At 50.9% G+C, this 19,591-nt stretch overlaps 1 protein-coding gene and 1 long non-coding RNA gene across 9 annotated transcripts in view; one reads left to right on the top strand and one right to left on the bottom strand.

The window, feature by feature from the left end:
• The window catches only part of LOC144582107 (uncharacterized), a 133,681-nt gene that overhangs the window by 100,932 nt on the left and 13,158 nt on the right, over positions 1–19,591 (bottom strand). The window lies entirely within an intron of this gene.
• The window catches only part of NOTCH4 (notch receptor 4), a 29,755-nt gene that overhangs the window by 480 nt on the left and 9,684 nt on the right, over positions 1–19,591 (top strand). For all 6 annotated transcript variants that reach the window (XM_078368854.1, XM_017970991.4, XM_078368856.1 and 3 more), the window contains exons 2-21: positions 498–579; positions 778–1,073; positions 2,252–2,599; positions 2,700–2,822; positions 2,937–3,173; positions 3,294–3,449; positions 3,775–3,969; positions 5,425–5,538; positions 6,256–6,369; positions 6,455–6,577; positions 7,694–7,853; positions 8,766–8,911; positions 9,188–9,340; positions 9,804–9,921; positions 10,147–10,234; positions 10,431–10,584; positions 12,019–12,203; positions 17,293–17,545; positions 17,798–17,910; positions 19,045–19,568. In XM_078368854.1, coding sequence (XP_078224980.1) covers positions 498–579; positions 778–1,073; positions 2,252–2,599; positions 2,700–2,822; positions 2,937–3,173; positions 3,294–3,449; positions 3,775–3,969; positions 5,425–5,538; positions 6,256–6,369; positions 6,455–6,577; positions 7,694–7,853; positions 8,766–8,911; positions 9,188–9,340; positions 9,804–9,921; positions 10,147–10,234; positions 10,431–10,584; positions 12,019–12,203; positions 17,293–17,545; positions 17,798–17,910; positions 19,045–19,568 — 3,682 coding nt within the window. The remainder of the gene's footprint in view (positions 1–497; positions 580–777; positions 1,074–2,251; positions 2,600–2,699; positions 2,823–2,936; positions 3,174–3,293; positions 3,450–3,774; positions 3,970–5,424; positions 5,539–6,255; positions 6,370–6,454; positions 6,578–7,693; positions 7,854–8,765; positions 8,912–9,187; positions 9,341–9,803; positions 9,922–10,146; positions 10,235–10,430; positions 10,585–12,018; positions 12,204–17,292; positions 17,546–17,797; positions 17,911–19,044; positions 19,569–19,591) is intronic.

Here is a 19,591-nt window from a genome sequence, read left to right as displayed (position 1 = left end):
AGCCATATGGAAGAGGGGAAGAGGGACCACACTGATCACCTGCTTGGGGAAGAGATGAGAGGGAAGCAGGAGACGGGGACATGAACGGTCAGGCCCACTGAGTCCCTTTCTTAGTCCAGCTGTCCCCACCCCCCGGATGGCTCAATGCTGGGCCTTTCCGGGAGGAAATCTCTTCGAAGTCTCAGCCATTCACCTCCCAGGAGCCCCCTCCACCCCCCTTCTGACCCCTGTTGTCTTGCTTCCGAGGGATGGAGTCTGAGGCTGCACTTGGGAGGCCAGAGAATAAACAGGAAAGGGAGGTTGGGATTAGTAACTGGGATGAAGGGCGCTGGGGCTGGGGCTGGGTGCCATGTGGAGAGTGGGGACAGATATGAAGAAGAGGTGGTTTAGAGCACCTGTGGGAGCTGCTGTGGGCAGGTCTCTCAGGAGCACTCAGAGAAGGAAGGGTGGAGGCAGAGTGCCCAGTGCCTCCATCGCACCTCCCTCTCCATCCCCAGGGCTGCAGTGTGGGAGTCTCCCAGAACCCTGTGCCAATGGAGGCACCTGCCTGAGCCTGTCTGAGGGACAAGGGACCTGCCAGTGAGTGTGCCTTGCAAAATGGGAGACTGGAGAGAAAGCGGGAGGGAGAGCAAAATGGGAGAGGTGAGGAAGTGAGACCAAAGAAGAAAGGGAGGAAGTGAAGGAGATGAAGGGAAACAAATGAAGGCAGAGGAGGGAGGTGGGCGAGAATGGGAAGAGGGTCTAGTGATGTGAGTTTCCCTCTCCTCCCCTGTCCAGGTGTGCCCCTGGCTTCCTGGGTGAGACGTGCCAGTTTCCTGACCCCTGCCAGAACACCCAGCTCTGCCAGAATGGAGGCAGCTGCCAAGCCCTGCTTCCTGCTCCTCTAGGGCCCCCCAGCGCTCCCACTCCATTGGCACCCAGCTTTTCATGCACTTGCCTCCTTGGCTTCACTGGTGAGAGATGCCAGGCCCGGCTTGAAGACCCTTGTCCTCCCTCCTTCTGTTCCAAAAGGGGCCGTTGCCACATCCAGGCCTCGGGCCACCCACAGTGCTCCTGCATGCCTGGATGGACAGGTAAGCGCCGCTGGGGAGGCCAGGAGGGGACAGGCAGGAGCAATGGGCTAGGCTGTGGGTGGGAAAGATGGAACTGGAGCCTGAGAAACTTCAAGCCCTTTGAAGACAGAAGCCATGAGAATCAACATGCCAATTCTTGGCAATCCACTTACCCATGACCGACATTCACCAGCATGATTGTACTGACTGCTAAAATGCTAAAATATTTCCAAATTAAGGGTGCCATAAGCCCCACTTTGTGTACCATCCTGATTCCTATCCTAGCCCCCTTAGTCTCCCCACTACCTAGCAGCTAGACAGTCATTGCCTGGCATACCAGGGGCCTCCAGGCTTTTGCATTCTGAGCAGCTGAATGGCTCCCATTCTGAGTGGAGGGGGCCCATAACATCACCAGAAAAGATTGCAGTGGTGGGAGGGGCACAGGGAAGAGAGGAATGTGACCCAGAGAGTGGAGTGGGGGCCACCCCAGGAGGAGGGGTGTAACCCCGGAGCAAGCTTCATGCTTCAGACTAGGGGCTCTGCAGCAGCCCCTGGGTCCAAATGCCAGCCCTGCCACTGACTAGCTACGTGACCTGGGATAAGATATTTAGCTGTCTGGTGCTCAGCTGTCAGCTGCCAACCAGGGGGAGTAATGTTCACACTTCATAGGGTTGCTGAGAGGACACTAGGGGCTGATGCTCAGGAAGTGCTTGCTCAGCTCAGCTCCCGGCACCTCCACTGCTGCCGCCATTACCACTGGTGCACATGGGCTGTGAAGTGAGTCTCCAGGAGCCTCAACCCACTTAAAGATTAGGAAATCCAGATCAGAAAGGCAAAGTGACTCGCCCAAGGGTATTCAGCCAGTTGTGGCACAGCAAGGTGCCACCTGAGTCTCCTGCCTGCAGACATGGGTGTTTTTCACTTCCCCCAAGATCACCCACGTCCCAGATTTTCTCAGGCAAGGCCAATTTGCAATACTCCCATCATCGTTTTAGAAGATGTGGTCACTCCAGATAAACCCTCCCAAGACAGGGCAACAGGGAGATCCGGGATGAGGAAACAGGGCAAAGACAGTCTGGTAATAAAGGGAAGGAAATAAGAAAACTAGACCCAGAGAGAATCCAGAGTGAGCCCTGGTCATCTCAGATGGGCTAGAATTTGCACAGTGCTAGAAACAGCTCCTCTGTCCTCTGCCTCAGGTGAGCAGTGCCAGCTTCGGGACTTCTGCTCAGCCAACCCATGCGTTAATGGAGGAGTGTGTCTGGCCACGTACCCCCAGATCCAGTGCCGCTGCCCACCTGGCTTCGAGGGCCATGCCTGTGAACGTGACGTCAACGAGTGCTTCCAGGACCCAGGACCCTGCCCCAACGGCACCACCTGCCACAACACGCTGGGCTCCTTCCAGTGCCTCTGCCCTGTGGGACGGGAGGGTCCACACTGTGAGCTCCGGGCAGGACCCTGCCCTCCTAGGGGCTGTTTGAATGGAGGCACTTGCCAGCTGATGCCAGTGAAAGACTCCACCTTTCACCTGTGCCTCTGCCCCCCAGGTGTGTCCTCACAGGGGCTCTCCTGTCGCCCCTCTCTCTGGGCAGGACAGGATGTCTCCCTTGGAGCCTCCTCCTGCAACTGATCCCATGACCCTGTCAGGTTTCATAGGCCTGGACTGTGAGGTGAATCCAGACAACTGTGTCAGCCACCAGTGTCAGAATGGGGGCACTTGCCAGGATGGGCTGGACACCTACACTTGCCTCTGCCCAGAAACCTGGACAGGTGAGTTGTTTAAGCCATGTTCATGGCACCCGTGGCCCAGTGAGTCAGCCCCTGGCCTCCCTTACTAACAGGGCTCCCAGCTTTAGCCCTTGGCCTCTCCCCAACCCCTTGCAGGATGGGATTGCTCCGAAGATTTGGATGAGTGTGAGGCTCAGGGTCCCCCTCGCTGCAGAAACGGGGGCACCTGCCAGAACTCTGCTGGCAGCTTTCACTGCGTGTGTGTGAGTGGCTGGGGGGGCACAGGCTGCGAGGAGAACCTGGATGACTGTATTGCTGCCACCTGTGCCCCAGGATCCACCTGCATTGACCGTGTGGGCTCCTTCTCCTGTCTCTGCCCACCTGGACGCACAGGTATGGGGACAGAGGGAATCAGGAGGTGGGAGGTAGAGATGGAAGGTGAGAGAAACACTAGGAGGGCTGCTGGGAGCTTCAAGTGGCCTCAGAGAGCCTCACCCCCTCTTGCACCTCCAGGACTGCTGTGCCACTTGGAAGACATGTGTCTGAGCCAGCCGTGCCATGGGGAAGCCCAGTGCAGCACCAACCCACTCACCGGCTCCACACTCTGCCTGTGTCAGCCCGGCTACTCAGGGCCCACCTGCCACCAGGACCTGGACGAGTGTCTGATGGGTGAGGCCACTCCCACTTCAGAGCCTCTCTGAGCCTCGGACAGGCCTCTGCACTGGAAACAGAAAAGGGCAGATTCCCTTTCAAAATAAAAAAGCAAACATCTTTTTCCTTGAATTTGCCCAGATTTGGCATCTTTTGCCTACATGACCCACTCTCCAATGCTCAGCCCCTCAGTTCCCATGAATCTCCATTGTAAAGACACAAGCCCCTTCCCCAACTTGGTCTCGTCTTCCACACACAGGCCCCCACGTCTTCCCTGACAGTCTGACCTTTTTGCCCTTCCCGCCTTGGCTCCTGTGGACTCTCAGCTCTTCTCTCCTCCCAGCTCAGGAAGGCCCAAGTCCCTGTGAACATGGAGGCTCCTGCCTCAACACCCCTGGCTCCTTCAACTGCCTCTGTCCACCTGGCTACACGGGCTCCCGTTGTGAGACTGATTACAATGAGTGCCTCTCCCAGCCCTGCCACCCAGCGAGCACCTGTCTGGACCTACTTGCCACCTTCCACTGCCTCTGCCCACCAGGTACCAGCTGGATGGGGCCTTGGGTGGGGGAAACAGGGAACTAGTCCTGAACCCACTAGGAGCCACCCCCGCCCCCAGAGTAGGGACAGCCTCATGCTGGCTGGGGTAAGTTATCACAGGTGTTTCTCTCTCTACCCCAAGATGAAAATTCAGGGACACCCATGACCCCTCGGAGAAGGGTTGCCACAGATGGTAGTGAGGTTATACATTTCTCTATTCTGAAGGGGCTGCCATTCATTCCATAGTCATCATAGAGACTGCACAACCTGGTCCACTGTGCACCACAGCCCAGCAAGAGAGGGCGGAAGAGCAGTTCATAAACTCCGTGCTGCAGCCTGCTCAGGTCAACCCGCATGTTCCCCCATTCATAGAAACTCTCCCATGTAGAGATTGAAGGTAATCCCTTAAAATCCCAAAAGTCCTGTGATACAGCAGGAAAAATTTGGTACAACAAGAAAAAAATTGCTGCAATACTGCACCCACTTCCAGGCTAGTTTTAAGGGGGAAGAGTCATCGCAGGGAGAGAGGGACAGAGCCAACATCTAGTAGTTGAATGAAGTCAGAAAAGCAATAGCTGACCTTAGGCCAGGCACTGCCTGAGCTTCTTACAGGCATTCTCATCTACTCATCACAGTAACCTATGAGGTCAGCACTGCTGCAGTGCCCTTTTTATAACTGAAGAAACTGAGGTGCAGAGAGGTTAAGTGGCTTGTCCAAGGTCACCCAGCTAGCAAGTGGCAGAGGTGAAGTTCAAACCAAGGGCTTCAATAATCATAACCACTCTAAACTGAGTGGCACCCAAAGATACTGGCTCAGGCCACCCCACAGACAAGCATAGAAAAATAAGAGAAAACGGTTCAGTAATCCAAGGGACAAAGTTGTAGATATCAAGGAGCTTCAGAAGCAGACTCCCCAGGCAAGAAAAGAGAGGAAGCCAAGGTCCAGAGGTTGATCCCACCTCAGTTCAGGATGAGACAGTGGAGACCAGGATGAACCCAAAGCAACCGGATAAATATGGGAGCAACACAGCTTCCCAGATGTCCTTCAAATTCAAGCACTTTGGGATTCCATTCTCCCTGGCATGGAGGCCTGCCCAGGCAGAAAAAGAGGCAGGAATCGTCCTCCAAGCTGATGCTCATTTGTCCTATTTGTATCCTGAAGTCCTCCAGGCTGATCAGCCTGCCCCAGTGAGTCCTGCCTTCTGTATACATAGGAATGACCCCCAAAAAGCCTTGCAGTCCTCCCGCAGGTCCACAGTAGGCACCCTGTTCTCTGGCCTTTCACACCTGGGAAAGAGCAGGGCCTCAGGGTTCAACTTGTTCAACCCCATGCAGGCAGCACCTCGGCGGAGGACCGCCTGAGCCGGGCAAGTTGGGAGCAAGTTCTATTCTAAAACACAGGTCTCCCAGGCGGACCTGTTCTGAGCCGCATCCCTCATGATACCCATGTCCCCAGGCTTAGAAGGGCAGCTCTGCGAGGTGGAGACCAACGAGTGCGCCTCAGCTCCCTGCCTGAACAACGCGGACTGCCATGACCTACTCAACGGCTTCCAGTGCATCTGCCCACCTGGTGAGTAGAGGTGCTGCTCCGGCCACCCTCAGACCCCCGGCCTCTGAACCTGCAGAGTTCAGGCCTGGCTATCACCCAAGGCCTCTCGAAGCCCTCTCTACCCTAGCCAAGGAGTCCTCCAAATCCATCTTTGCTCCCCAAAATCTCTTCTGTTACATCCCCAAATCTTCCCTTGCTGACTCGCCCATTCTCATCTCTGTCCTGCCAAATCACCCAAAGGTCCCTCCTTCCTGTCCTCCAGCACAGCTCTGTGTTCTCTCCCCGAATGTTGAGGTCCCAGGCTGGTCTTGGCACTCTCATCACAAACCCAGGGAAAGCTTCCCCAAGCCTTTCTTCTCCAGCCTCACCAGACACCCCCCTTTCCCCTGCTATAATAACTATATTTATTCAGCCACTTACTCCAGGCTAGCCATTTGGCTGTGTACTTTTCAGGCATTATGTCATTCAGTCTTTTTAACAGAACCATGAGGTAGGTTCCATTATTATTCCTCTTTTACACAGAACAGGAAACTGAGGCTGACCAGCTTGCCCAAAGCCACACAGCTGGCAGGTGGCTGAGCTTCGCCTTTTCTGCACCACTCTCTGTTGCCCCACGCCCACCTGCCCCAGGTGTCTGGGAAGCTCTGCAAGTTCACATTTCCTCGTGAGGGAAAACGCCATGCTGTGCCTCCCTCGATGACCTTGGCCTCCTCTCCCCACCCACTTCTGCCCCACCAGGATTCACCGGCACCCGCTGTGAGGAGGATATTGATGAGTGCAGAAGCTCTCCTTGTGCCAATGGTGGGCAGTGCCAGGACCACCCTGGAGCCTTCCACTGCAAGTGTCTCCCAGGTAAACTGGGGCACACACTGTGGGGGATGATGGGGGCAGGAGGCAGATGTCCATGCAGGCCCCTGACCTTCCTGCTGTGCCACAGGCTTTGAAGGGCCACGCTGTCAAACAGAGGTGAATGAGTGTCTGAGTGACCCATGCCCCGTTGGAGCCAGCTGCCTTGACCTCCCCGGAGCCTTCTTTTGCCTCTGCCCCTCTGGATTCACAGGTTAGCAGGGGAGGCATTGGAAAGAACTGGCACAATATTTTATTCCATTTGGGTTGGGGCAGAGTCCATTGGTGGGTGTTCGATGGTTGAGATGTGAGAATAGAATGAGAATGATAACCTTTAAAGTGATTTAGTGTAAAACCTGAACAATTGTACAATCATGGGGACAAGGGCAGGGGTTACCGTAGGGCCCACATGGGCTCAATGTAAATGATGTGACTGAGGCTCGGGAGCAGAGGACAAGACTCAGAGCAAAGGCATTCACTTGCTTATTTAGCAAGCATTACTCAGTGCCTACTGTGCCAGAGACAGAGGCAAATTTGAGTAAAAGAGTTGCCATCTCATGTGACTTTAAGTCTAATACAGAGAGACCAACAAGTCTCCTGTTGATTACAGCCAATGGAGGTGCTCAGAGAAAAACGTGCAGGATGTTACAGGAGCACAAAGGACCAGCCACCCCAGACTAAAGATGGAGGAGGTGATGGCTGAGATGAGTCTTGAAAGATGAGCAGAGGCCAGGCGTGGTGGCTCATGCCTGTAATCCCAGCATTTGGGAGGCCGAGGCAGGTGGATCACCTGAGATTAGGAGTTCAAGACCAGCCTGGCCAAAATGGTGAAACCCTGTCTCTACTAAAAATACAAAAGTTAGCCGTGTGTGGTGGTGCGCGCCTGTAATCCCAGCTACTTGGGAGGCTGAGACAGGAGAATCACTTGAACCCGGGAGGCAGAGGTTGCAGTGAGCAGAGATCGCACCACACAGCACTCTGGCCTGGGTAGCAGAGCAAGACTCCGTCTCAAAAAAAAAAAAAAAAGATGAGCAAGTTTGTCTGAATACGGTGTCAGATAGCATAAGAAAAGCACATCCCATTTAAGGAAGTGTAAGAGAGGCAGAGTGAAGGGTGCAGCAAAGCAAAGCTGAGAAACGCAGCAGTTGTACAAAAGTCATGTAGGACTCCACACATCATTCGAGGAAGTTAAACAGTATCTTAAAGGCAATAGGGAGCCACTGAAGGACAGGCTTATGGGGACTGAGCAAGGCACGCATAAGAAGTGGCCTTTGACCCGATCAAGAATGTGGAGGAGCTGTTTTCTTTTTGACGCATCTTCCCACCCTAGGCCAGCTCTGCGAGGTTCCCCTGTGTGCTCCCAACCTGTGCCAGCCCAAGCAGATATGTAAGGAACAGAAAGACAAGGCCAACTGCCTCTGTCCTGATGGAAGCCCTGGCTGTGCCCCACCTGAGGACAACTGCACCTGCCACCATGGGCACTGCCAGAGGTAACATCTTCCAGTCCCTCTCCATCTGCCCCCTCCTCTGGGCTCCCCGAGCTAGGACAGGAGAAGACAGCCAGTGAGGTGTAGGTCTGTGAGAAATGACCAATGGGAAAAGGGAAGGAGATGGCAAAGTTCTTAGGGCGAGGCAGGGGGAGTAAGTGTTATCCGAGGAGAAGAGAGTCCACAAGAAATGGGAGAAACAGAGGACCAGGGGTAAGTGCAGAAAGAAGAGCATTAAATCCCAAGGCCAATTCATCATTCATTGGATCTGCTGAGGCCAAGCGCAGTGCTGATTATGGGCTCACGTCTGTAAGTCCAGCACTTTGGGAGGCCGAGGCAGGTGGATGACCTGAGATCAACAGTTCAAGACTAGCCTGGCAGACATGGTGAAACCTCATAGCTACTAAAAATCCAAAATTATCTGGGAGTGGTGGTGCACCCTGTAACCCCAGCTACTTGGGAGGCTGAAGCGGAAGGATTGCTTGAACCCGAGAGGCAGACGTTGCAGTGAGCCAAGATCCTGCCACTGCACTCCAGCCTGGACGACAAAGCAAGAGTCTGTCTAGGAAAAAAAACATCTGCTGAGCACCTAATTTGTGTGGCTACTGTTCCAGGCCCTGGGGGAACAGCACAAAGCACAAGAGACAAAGCAACTGCTCTCATGGAGCTTTCATTCTAATGAAGAAAGAAAATAAGCAAGAGACAGAAATAATGTATATATACATATGTGCATATCTAGTTGGAAAAAATGAGCAGGGGTCGGGGAGGAAGAGGGTGCTGCTGAGAGCAAAGGCACTGAAGAAAGAGGCCAGAATCTCAGGGCCAAAAGAAGAGGAAGTCATAGGGGTCCAGGCAGTGGGGAGGAGAGCAGATGCAGCAGAAGAGAAAAACCCTCCCCTTTCTCTTTACAACCAGATCCTCATGTGTGTGTGACGTGGGTTGGACGGGGCCAGGATGTGAGACAGAGCTAGGGGGCTGTGTTTCCGCACCCTGTGCCCATGGGGGGACCTGCTACCCGCAGCCCTCTGGCTACAACTGTACCTGCCCTGCAGACTACACAGGTGAGACCCTCCCTAAACCATATACACTCTGCGCTAGTCACCCCCTAAGTCAAGGGCAAGGCAGGTGACCATGGGCCCTGTGTCTCAGTCACCACTAAGGAGAACTGGGATGCAGGGGACACAGGTGATGTGTGGGGTGTGGGAGGTGGTGAGAAAGGAGGTTGATGGGAGAGAATAATAGGGTTGGGGATGAGGAAGGGAATGAAAGGGAAAGAGGAGGAGAGTGGAGGGAGGGAAGAAGGACACCCTTTCTCAGCCCTCACCTGTTTCCTTCAGGGCCCACCTGTAGTGAGGAGATAACAGCTTGCCACTCAGGGCCATGTCTCAATGGTGGCTCCTGCAACCCCAGCCCTGGAGGCTACTACTGCACCTGCCCTCCAAGCCACACAGGGCCCCAGTGCCAAAGCAGCACCGACCACTGCGTGTCTGGTGAGTGCTCACAGTGCCTCGAAGCTGGGGGCCACAGGAGGACAGAGGAACTGGGGAGGGGATTCTTGTACCAAATTTTTAAAAATTAATTGGACAGACCAGCCTGGGCAACATAACAAAACTCCATCTCTAAAGAAAAAAAAATTGTTTTTAATGTTTTTTAATTAGCTGGGCACAGTGGCTAAGGCCTGTAGTCCCAGATACTTGGGAGGCTGAGGTAGGAGGATGGTTGAGCCCAGAAGGTTGAGGCTGCAGTGAGCTGTGATGGCACTACTGCCTGGGTAACAGAGCATGACCCTATGGCATTATATGTCTATATCATATAAATAAACAAAAATTAATTGGATGGCAGTGACCTGGCATTTTGATGGGGGGGTGGTATATGTCCTGTGTGCAGTGTGACCGAAGTCACAGGCCAGGTTACAGGCAAGGAACCCAAACCCTCACAGCCTCCTCTCTCCAGCCCCGTGCTTCAATGGGGGTACCTGTGTGAACAGGCCTGGCGCCTTCTCCTGTGTCTGTGCCGTGGGCTTCCAGGGCCCTCGCTGTGAGGGAAGGATCCGCCCCAGCTGTGCAGACAGGTGAGCCAGGCACAAAGACCCCTAGAAGGGAGAAGGCCCCTTGGCCTTCCCACCCCTCCTCTCATCTCCCCTTGGGCTCCAGCTGCCTCCCACACCACACCCCTCGTCCTGCCTTCCCTCCTAGCTCGCCATCTCCCAGTGGTTGCCTCCTGACCACATCGCACACTACCTTCCCCTTGTTTCCCAGAACTTCTCCCTATCCTGCCCTGTCTCTGTCTTGTTCAGCCCCTGCAGGAATAGAGCAACCTGCCAGGACAGCCCTCAGGGTCCCCGCTGCCTCTGCTCCACTGGCTACACCGGAGGCAGTTGCCAGGTGAGGACTATTGAAGCCAGGTGTGCTGAGGAGAGAAGCAGCAGGGAGGGAAACCAGGGAGGGTCACCTGCTCCCAGCCCATGCAGGAGAGAATTTTGGAAGTAAGGGATTTTGAGGGGCTAGAGTGGGCAGAGGACCATCTCTGGGCTGGGAATCTGGTGCTATGTCCTGCCTCATGCTCCCTCCCACCCTTCAGACTCTGATGGACTTATGTGCCCAGAAGCCCTGTCCACGCAATTCCCACTGCCTCCAGACTGGGCCTTCATTCTACTGCCTGTGCCTCCAGGGATGGACCGGGCCTCTCTGCAACCTTCCACTGTCCTCCTGCCAGAAAGCAGCACTGAGTCAAGGTACCAACCCCAGCACTGACTGGAGATCAGATGAAGAAAAAATGGGTGTTCTCCCCTGCCCCGTTCCTGAGGGTATCCACGCAGCCTTTGGTCAAAACAACCACCTGGAGAATCAAAACCACACAGACAAATCAGTTCTTGAATGCACAGTTCAACATCCAGAGAAGCCTAACATTTAACACAATTCTAGCAACAGTAGCCAGCCCAGTCCATAGGATTCCAGTTTAACTCGACCTTGAGAGACATGACGCAACATGGAGCAACCCAGCTCTGTCCTGATCATCGTAACCCAAGCAGAGTGGGCCATGCTTAATCCTCAACACTCAACACGTTTCACTCCACCCCACTGGCTTCCGTGTTACAGCACTCTTTGTAAAAGAGCACTAAACTTGGCTATCAGAAGAGCTCAGGAAAGAGGCTTTGGTGGAGTTAGGGGATAGCTGATGGGAATCACAGGGAAAGAACATTAGAGGAATGCAAAACTCAGGGGACAGACTTAAGTCACATGTCCTCACCTGAGGCATCCCTTCAATTCTTTCTTGCTCGGCTGGGCACGGTGGCTCATGCCGTAATCCCAGTACTTTGGGAGGCCGAGGTAGGAGGATCATGAGGTCAGGATATCAAGATCATCCTTGCCATGGTGAAACCCTGTCTCTACTAAAATACAAAAAATTAGCCGGGCATGGTGGCGCATGCCTGTTGTCCCAGCTACTCAGGAGGCTGAGGCAGGGGAATCGCTTGAATCCGGGAGACAAAGGTTGCAGTGAGCTGAGATCATGCCACTGCACTCCAGCCCGGTGACAGAGAAAGACTCTGTCTTGCTCAAGCCTTGTTTTAAGCCAAGAAAGCATTGCTTTAACACTCTGATAAACTTTAGAGATATGTCTCCCGTATTCTGGCAGAAATCGTGAAGTGGGAAGTAAAACTCAGTGTTCTAATTTCTTCAGTGCCAGGAATTGTTAACTCCTTGGGTTCAGAGCGGCCTCCACCCAGGAATGTTAGTGGGCCCCAAGTTAAAGCCTCTACACCCGGAGTCTGGGCCCTGAATACCCCCTTCTGAATACACCCTTTCTCCCCACGTATCTTTTTTTTTTTTTTTTTTTTTTTTGAGATGGAGTTCCACTCTGTGACTCAGGCTAGAGTGCAGTGGCACAATCTCGGCTCACTGCAACCTCCACCTCCTAGGTTCAAGTGATTCTCCTCCTCAGCCTCCTGAGTAGCTGAGATTCGTGCGCCACCATGTCCAGCTAAATTTTTTGTGTGTATTTTTAGTAAGATGGGGTTTCACCATGTTGGCCAGACTGGTCTTGAACTCCTGACCTCAGTGATCCACCCATCTCGGCCTCCCAGAGTGCCGGGATTACAGGCGTGAGCCACCGTGCCTGGCCACATCTCTACTTATCTTTATATATCCCTGTTTTTCTCTCTCCCCAGGCATAGACGTCTCTTCCCTTTGCCAGAATGGAGGCCTCTGTGTCGACAGTGGCCCCTCTTATTTCTGCCACTGCCCCCCTGGATTCCAAGGCAGCCTGTGCCAGGATCATGTGAACCCATGTGAGTCCAGGCCTTGCCAGCATGGGGCTACCTGCATGGCACAGCCCAATGGGTATCTCTGTCAGGTGAGAGGGTCTGGAGAAGCGGGATGGAAGACAAGGGGGGGCTGGATGGGAGAGACAGTAGTGATGGGGGGAAGTCCCAGTGTATCCATTTCTCCTCCCTTTCCCTTTACCCCACATACCCAACTAACCACCTTATCTCCTGAGTCATGCCACCTTATCTCCTGAAGTTTTCTCAAGTCTGTGCTTTCACTCCGCCCTTGGTACCCCTGCCTGCGTCCTGACCTTTGTTGCATTCCAGGTAGATACTTGCATTCCCTTCCTAACTACGGTCCCCGCCACCACACTGGTCCTTCCATAGGTTCAGCCTTTACCCTGCAGCCAGGGTACTCTACTGAAAATGCCCAGCTGACCTGTCACTCCTCTGCTGAACCTTCAGCAGCTGCTCGCCTCTTTCAGAATAAAGTCCACGGCCTGCATGACCCAGCCCTGCCTGCCTCTCAGGCCTCAGCTCTCCCCGTCCCACTAAGCTACTCTCTGCTCCAGCAACACAAAACTGCTGCTGACTTTCCCACATACCCCATACTGATTCTTGCCTCTCAGCCTTCGTTCCTGCTATTGGCACTACCTGGAACAGCCTCCCCAGCCCCTCTTCCATGGGCTGGTGCTCAGGAGGCACCTTCCTCAGGAAGATGTCCCTAACTTCTCCTCAAGCTGGGTTAGGGCCTCTTCTTCATGGTCCAGGTCACTAAGCCAGGAGAGGCAAAGCTGGCATTCAAGTCTAAGCAACCTGCTTCGTATGCTCAGAACCACAACTTTTTGGTGTGTATGGCTGCCATTTTATTTTCTTTTGTTATTGACACATAGTAATCATACATATCTATGGGGTACATGTGATTTTTTTTCTTTTATGGAGACAGAGTCAGTCACTCTATCCCCCTGGCTGGAGTACAGTGGCACAATCTTGGCTCATTGCAACCCCCGCCTCGAGGTTCAAGAGATTCTCATGTCTCAGCCTCCCAAGTGGCTGGGATTACAGGCACACACCACCATGCCTGGCTAATTTTTGTATTTTCAGTAGAGACAGGGTTTCGCCATGTTGGCCAGGCTGGTCTCGAACTGCCCACCTTGGCCTCCCAAAGTGCTGGGACTATAGGCATAAGCCACCAGGCCTGGCCACATGTGATATTTTGATACATGTATACAATGTGTCTTGATCAAATTAGGGTAATTAGAATATCATCTCAAACATTTATCATTTCTTTGTGTTGAGAACATTCCAAGTCTTCTCGTCTAGTTATTTTGAAATATAAATGGTTAACTATCATCATCCTACTCTGCTGTCTAACACTAGAACTTATTCCTTCTATCTGACCGTAATTTTGTCTCCATTAACCAACCTCTCTTCATCTCCCACTCCCTGCTAACCTTTCTAGCCTCTGGTAACCATTATTCTACTCTACTTCCATGAAATTAACTTTTTTAGCTCCCACATATGCGTGAGGAGCAATATCAGACATACAATAGGAGGCTGATGCAAGTATCTACCTGGAAGGCAAGAAAGGTCAGGGCTAAGGCAGTGGGACAAAGGTGAAAGTGAGAAACAGTATTTGTCTTTCTGTGCCTGGTTTATTTCACTTAACATAATGTTTATTTCACTTAACAACAAACTGAAGGATGTCCTTCAGTCTCATCCATGTTACTGAAAATGATAGAATTTCATTCTTTTTCTGGCTGAATAATATTCCATTGTGTATAGATACCACAGTTTCTTTTTCCATTCATTCGTTGATGGGCACTTAGGTTGATTCCATATGCTAACTATTGTGAACAGTGCTGCAATAAACATGGGGATGCAGATATCTCTTCAAGATACTGATTTCCTTTGGATATATAGTCAACAGTAGATTGCTAATCATATGGTAGAGCTATTTTTAGTTGAGAAACTTCCATGCTTTTCTTCATACTGGCTGTGTTTACACTCCCACCAACAGTGTCTGAAGGTTCCCCTTTCTCTGCATCCTTGCCAGTATCTGTTATTTTTTGTCTTTTCTTTTTAATTTTCATTTCCTTTTTTGAGACAGAGTTGTGTTCTGTTGCCCTGGCTGGAGTGCAGTGACATGATCTCAGCTCCCTGCAACCTCTGCCTCCCAGGTTCAAGCGATTCTCATGCCTCAGCCTCCCAAGTAGCTGGGATCACAGGCGTGGGCCACCACGCTCAGCTCATGTTTTGTATTTTTAGTAGAGATGGGGTTTCACCATGTTGGCCAGGATGGGCTTAAACTCCTGACTTCAAGTGATCCTCCCTCCTCAGCCTCTGAAAGTGCTGAGATTACAGGCATGAGCCACAGCACCCAGCCCTTCCTTGTCTTTTCAATAACAGCCATTTTAACTGGTACGAGATGATACCCCGTTGCGGTTTTGATTTGCATTTCCCTGATTTGCATCCATATATCTGTTGGCCATTTATATGTCTTCTTTTGAGAAATATCTTTTCAGAGCATTTACCCATTTTTTAAACCATATTATTTGTTGGTGGTGGTAGTGGTGGTGTTTGCTACGGAGTTCCTTACATACTCTGATTATTAATCCCCTGTCAGATAGTTTGCAAATATCTCTTCTATTCTGTAGGTTGCCTCTTCACTCTTTTGATGTTTCCTTTGCTGTACACTTTTTAGCTTGATGTAATTTCATTTGTCTATTTTTGCTTTTGTTGCCTCTGCTGTTGAGGTCTTATCCAAAAAATTTTTGCCCAGCTCAGTGTCTTAAAGCATTTCCCCAATTATTTTTTTTTTAGTGTTTTCATAGTTTCCAGTTGTACATGTAAGGCTTTAATCCATTTTGTATATGACGCCTGACGGAGGTTTAGTTTCTTCTGCATATGGATATCCAGTCTTTCCAGCACCATTTATTGAAGAGACTGTTCTTTTCCCCCAATGTATGTACTTGGTGCCTTTGTTGAAAGTAAGTTAACGTGTGGACTTATTTCTGGGCTCTCTATTCTATTCCATTGGTCTGTGTGTCTGTTTTTTATGCCAGCACCATGCTATTTTGGTTCCTGTAACTTTATAGCATATTTTGAGGTTAGGTAGGGTGGTGCCTCTAGCTTTGTTCTTTTTGCTGAATATTCCTTTGGCTATTTGGGTCTTCTACAGTTCAGATAAATTTTAGGGTTTTTTTTTCTATTTCTATAAAGAACATCATTGGTATTTCGATAGGGATTGCAGATCCCTCTATAGATCACTTTGGTAAGCACAGACGTTTTAACAGTATTGATTCTTCCAATCTATGAGCACAGGATATCTTTCCATTTTCTTGTGTCCCCTTCAATGTATTTCATCAGTGTTTTACAGTTGTCATTGCAGTGCTCTTTAACTTCTTCAGTTAAATTTATTCTCTTTTTTATGTTTTGTAACTATTAGAAATGGGACTGCTTTCTTGATTTCTTTTTCAGATTGTTTGCTGTTAGTGTATAGAAATGCTACTACTTTTTCTACATTGATTTTGTGTCCTACAGCTTTACTGAATATGTTCAGAGCCAGTGTTTTCTTTAGGTTTTTCTAAATCTAGGATTATGTCATCTGTGAACATGGGTAATCTGATTTCTTCCTTTGCAGTTTGGAGGCCCTTTATTTCGTCCTCTTGCCTAATTGCTCTGGCCAGGACCTCCAGTATTACGTAGAATAAAAATAGTGAAAGTGAGCATCCTTGTCTTGTTCCAGATCTTAGAGGAAAGGCTTTCAACTTTTTCCCCATTCAATATGATGTTAGCTGTGGGTTTGTTATATATGGCCTTTATTATTTTGAGATACAGAACCACAACTTTTTTTTTTTTTTTTTTTTTTTTTTGAGACAGAGTCTTGCTCTGTAACCCAGGCTGGAGTGCAGTGCTGCAATCTCAGCTTACTGCAACTTTCACCTCCTGAGTTTAAGCAATTCTCCTGCCTCAGCCTCCCCAGTAGCTGGGATTACAGGTGCCTGCCACCATACTGAGCTAATTTTTTTGTGTGTGTATTTAGTAGAGATAGGGTTTTGCCATGTTGGCCAGGCTAGTCTCAAACTCCTGACCTCAAGTAATCTACCCACCTTGACCTCCCAAACTGCTGGGATTACAGGCATGAGCCACCATGCCTGGCCAGAACCACAATTTTTGATAGAAGGCTTGAGGCATAACCCTTAATTTATCCTCGTTTTTCGATTTTTAATTTTATTTTTAACCTTTTATTGTGAACATTTTTAAACATAAACAAAAGTAGTATACTGGTCAGAAGTAACCTCTATGCACCCATTACTCAGCTTTACTTCTTCTTTCATGAAGCTCCCTGCTGTTCCTTCCAGCTCTCTTGACCAGTCCTTGGATTCTTTTGAATTCCCTTTTCTGTCTCTTTGAAGCATTCCTACCTGACACTCTACTCTTGCACATTCTCCTTCCTCCTGTAAGAACCCAGCATGTGGTACAGATCTTGTCAGTGACCCTTTTCTTACTAGCTGAGTGGCATGAAGAAGCAGAAAATGGTTGAGAGCGTTGGTTATGGGGCACAGACCTTCACTGATTCCCAGCTCTGCCACCTATAGCTATTTGACTTATGCAGGTCACATAGCCTTTCAGAGACTCCAGCTTCCTTATGTGCAAAGTAAAAATCAAATGAGATAACCCATATAAAGTGTTGTTAGAGGGTTTTTTAGGTTATGTATATAAATCATGCACTAAATGCTAGTTATTTCTTTCCTCTGGTTGACTGAGAGCTTCAGTGAAATAGGAATGGGTTCTGACTTTCTTTGTATTCCTAGTGCCTAAATGGTGCCTGTCACAAAGGAGGCATCCAGTAGATGCTTAGGGACTAATGAAGTATTAGAGAGCCTGGTGGGTATTCGGTAGGGAAGGAAGCTTTTACCAAAAATGTGCTGCGTTTGGTGGCAGTGTATCACAGAGATTGTTTGGGACTGGGAAAGGTTGGGTGTCACTGAGCAATTGTGTCTCATGTGGAGTTGAGATAGAAGGGTTGTGACACGTGGCCACGATGGATGGTGAGTTGAGTGATGCTGTTGAGCTGGAAGGTGGGGAACTGGACAGACTATCTAGAGCTGGGTCCCTTGTAGTGCTGGGTTGGGCTCATCCACTGGTTCCCTGTCTGACCCTCTTTGTCTGCAGTGCGCCCCAGGCTACAAGGGACAGAACTGCTCAAAGGAACCGGATGCTTGTCAGTCCCAACCCTGTCACAACCATGGAACCTGCACCCCCCAACCTGGAGGCTTCCACTGTGCCTGCCCTCCAGGCTTTGTGGGGCTACGCTGTGAGGGAGACGTAGACGAGTGTCTGGACCAGCCCTGCCACCCCACAGGCACTGCAGCCTGCCACTCTCTGGCCAATGCCTTCTACTGCCAGTGTCTGCCTGGACACACAGGTGAGGCCCTGAGACAGGGGCACAAGCATGTCTGGAGCACAGCCAAGCAGACGATGGAGAGCCAGATAGTCTCCACCCATGTGGCAGCCATCACTGGTTCGTCCCCTGCCTCCACGCCCTCCCCCACCCAGAAAAGATGCCCCAGGATCCCTTCGCTTGCATATCTAGTGCTGGGCCAACATCCAGGAATGAGCTAGGACAGAGGCAGTGACTGATGCAGTGTGTGGCATCTAATCTCCCTTCCAATTACAGGCCAGTGGTGTGAAGTGGAGATAGACCCCTGCCACAGCCAGCCCTGCTTTCATGGAGGTACCTGTGAGGCCACAGCAGGATCACCTCTAGGTTTCATATGCCAGTGCCCCAAGGCAAGTGACCACAAATCTACCTTCCCTATTGCCCCCAATACTAACAGAAAACAAGAATACCTCTGTTGGAATCCCAGAAAGGACTGTGGGGGAGCACCGATGTAGAAATTATTGGAAAAAGCCAGTCAAGTTCACAGTGGCAAGTGTCTCTCAGAAGCAGTCAGAGGAAAGGCAGGATCAGTTGATAGCATGAATGGAATTTTCAGAAATCAAAGGTGTTGCCTAAGGGAAGATCAGGAGCTCCCCAAGATCAAGCTGCATGGCGGGTGGCCTCCCATAGGTTCTGTGTCTGTGTATGTGTGTGTATTTATGGACCTCAGATGCATGAAATTAGACTAATCCTAAGCTTTAGTTCATGACATGCTGACATTTGTTTATGCCTGGTCGTCTTTTCTTGTATTGTTCTAACAATGTAACACCCATGAACCTAACCCAAGAATTTCTATATTAATAACTTACATCTACTTATGTCCTCCTCCTCTATCCTGTTCCCTCTCCAAAGGAAGAGAAAGGCATATGATCCTATTTCTAAGGAGTAAGATAATAATATCATAGCCGGCCTGGAGCAGCGGCTCATGCCTGTAATCCCAACACTTTGGGAGGCCAAGTCCCAAATCACCTGAGGTTAGGAGTTCAAGACCAGCCTGCCCAATATGGTGAAACCCCATCTACTAAAAATACAAAATTAGCCAGGCATGGTGGTGCATGCCTGTAATCCCAGCTGCTTGGGAGGCTGAGGCAGGAGAATCAGAGGCAGAGGTTGTGGTGAGCTGAGATTGCCCCATTGTACTCCAGCCTGGGCAACAAGAGCAAAACTCCGTCTCAAATAATAATTATATAGCATTCTAGTAATTGTTTAGTCTTCTAGGACTTGCACCATGATGCCACAGTCCATCAAGTTGTTACACACAGTTGTGGTTCATCCATTTTCACTACAATGTAATATGTCATTGTGTGAAATTACCATGGGACATGGTTTCAACATCCACAAAATGTTTAACTTCATACTCTCTGAGGCCCCTTTTAGACATGAGAATCTAAGACCCTCTTGGGTCTTAACCTAAGGGTTTGCTTGATGGGGAGTGGGAAGAATAATGCAAGTTCCTTCTCCAATATCTCCCCTCCCTTCCACAGGGTTTTGAAGGCCCCACCTGCAGCCACAGGGCCCCTTCCTGCGGCCTCCATCACTGCCACCACGGAGGCCTGTGTCTTCCCTCCCCTAAGCCAGGCTTCCCACCACGCTGTGCCTGCCTCAGTGGCTATGGGGGTCCTGACTGCCTGACCCCACCAGCTCCTAAAGGCTGTGGCCCTCCCTCCCCATGCCTATACAACGGCAGCTGCACAGAGACCACGGGCTTGGGGGGCCCAGGCTTTCGATGCTCCTGCCCTCACAGCTCTCCAGGGCCCCGGTGTCAGAAGCCTGGAGCCAAGGGGTGTGAGGGCAGAAGTGGAGATGGGGCCTGTGATGCTGGCTGCAGTGGCCCAGGAGGAAACTGGGATGGAGGGGACTGCTCTCTAGGGGTCCCAGACCCCTGGAAGGGCTGCCCCTCCCACTCTCGGTGCTGGCTTCTCTTCCGGGATGGGCAGTGCCACCCACAGTGTGACTCTGAAGAGTGTCTGTTTGATGGCTACGACTGTGAGACTCCTCCAGCCTGCACGTGAGCCTGAAACCAACTGGAGC

Source organism: Callithrix jacchus, chromosome 4 (genome assembly GCF_049354715.1).
Source record: "Callithrix jacchus isolate 240 chromosome 4, calJac240_pri, whole genome shotgun sequence".
Taxonomy (NCBI): domain Eukaryota; kingdom Metazoa; phylum Chordata; class Mammalia; order Primates; family Cebidae; genus Callithrix; species Callithrix jacchus.
The sequence above is the reverse complement of the archived record's forward strand: the minus strand, read 5'-3'. Positions and strand labels throughout refer to the sequence as shown.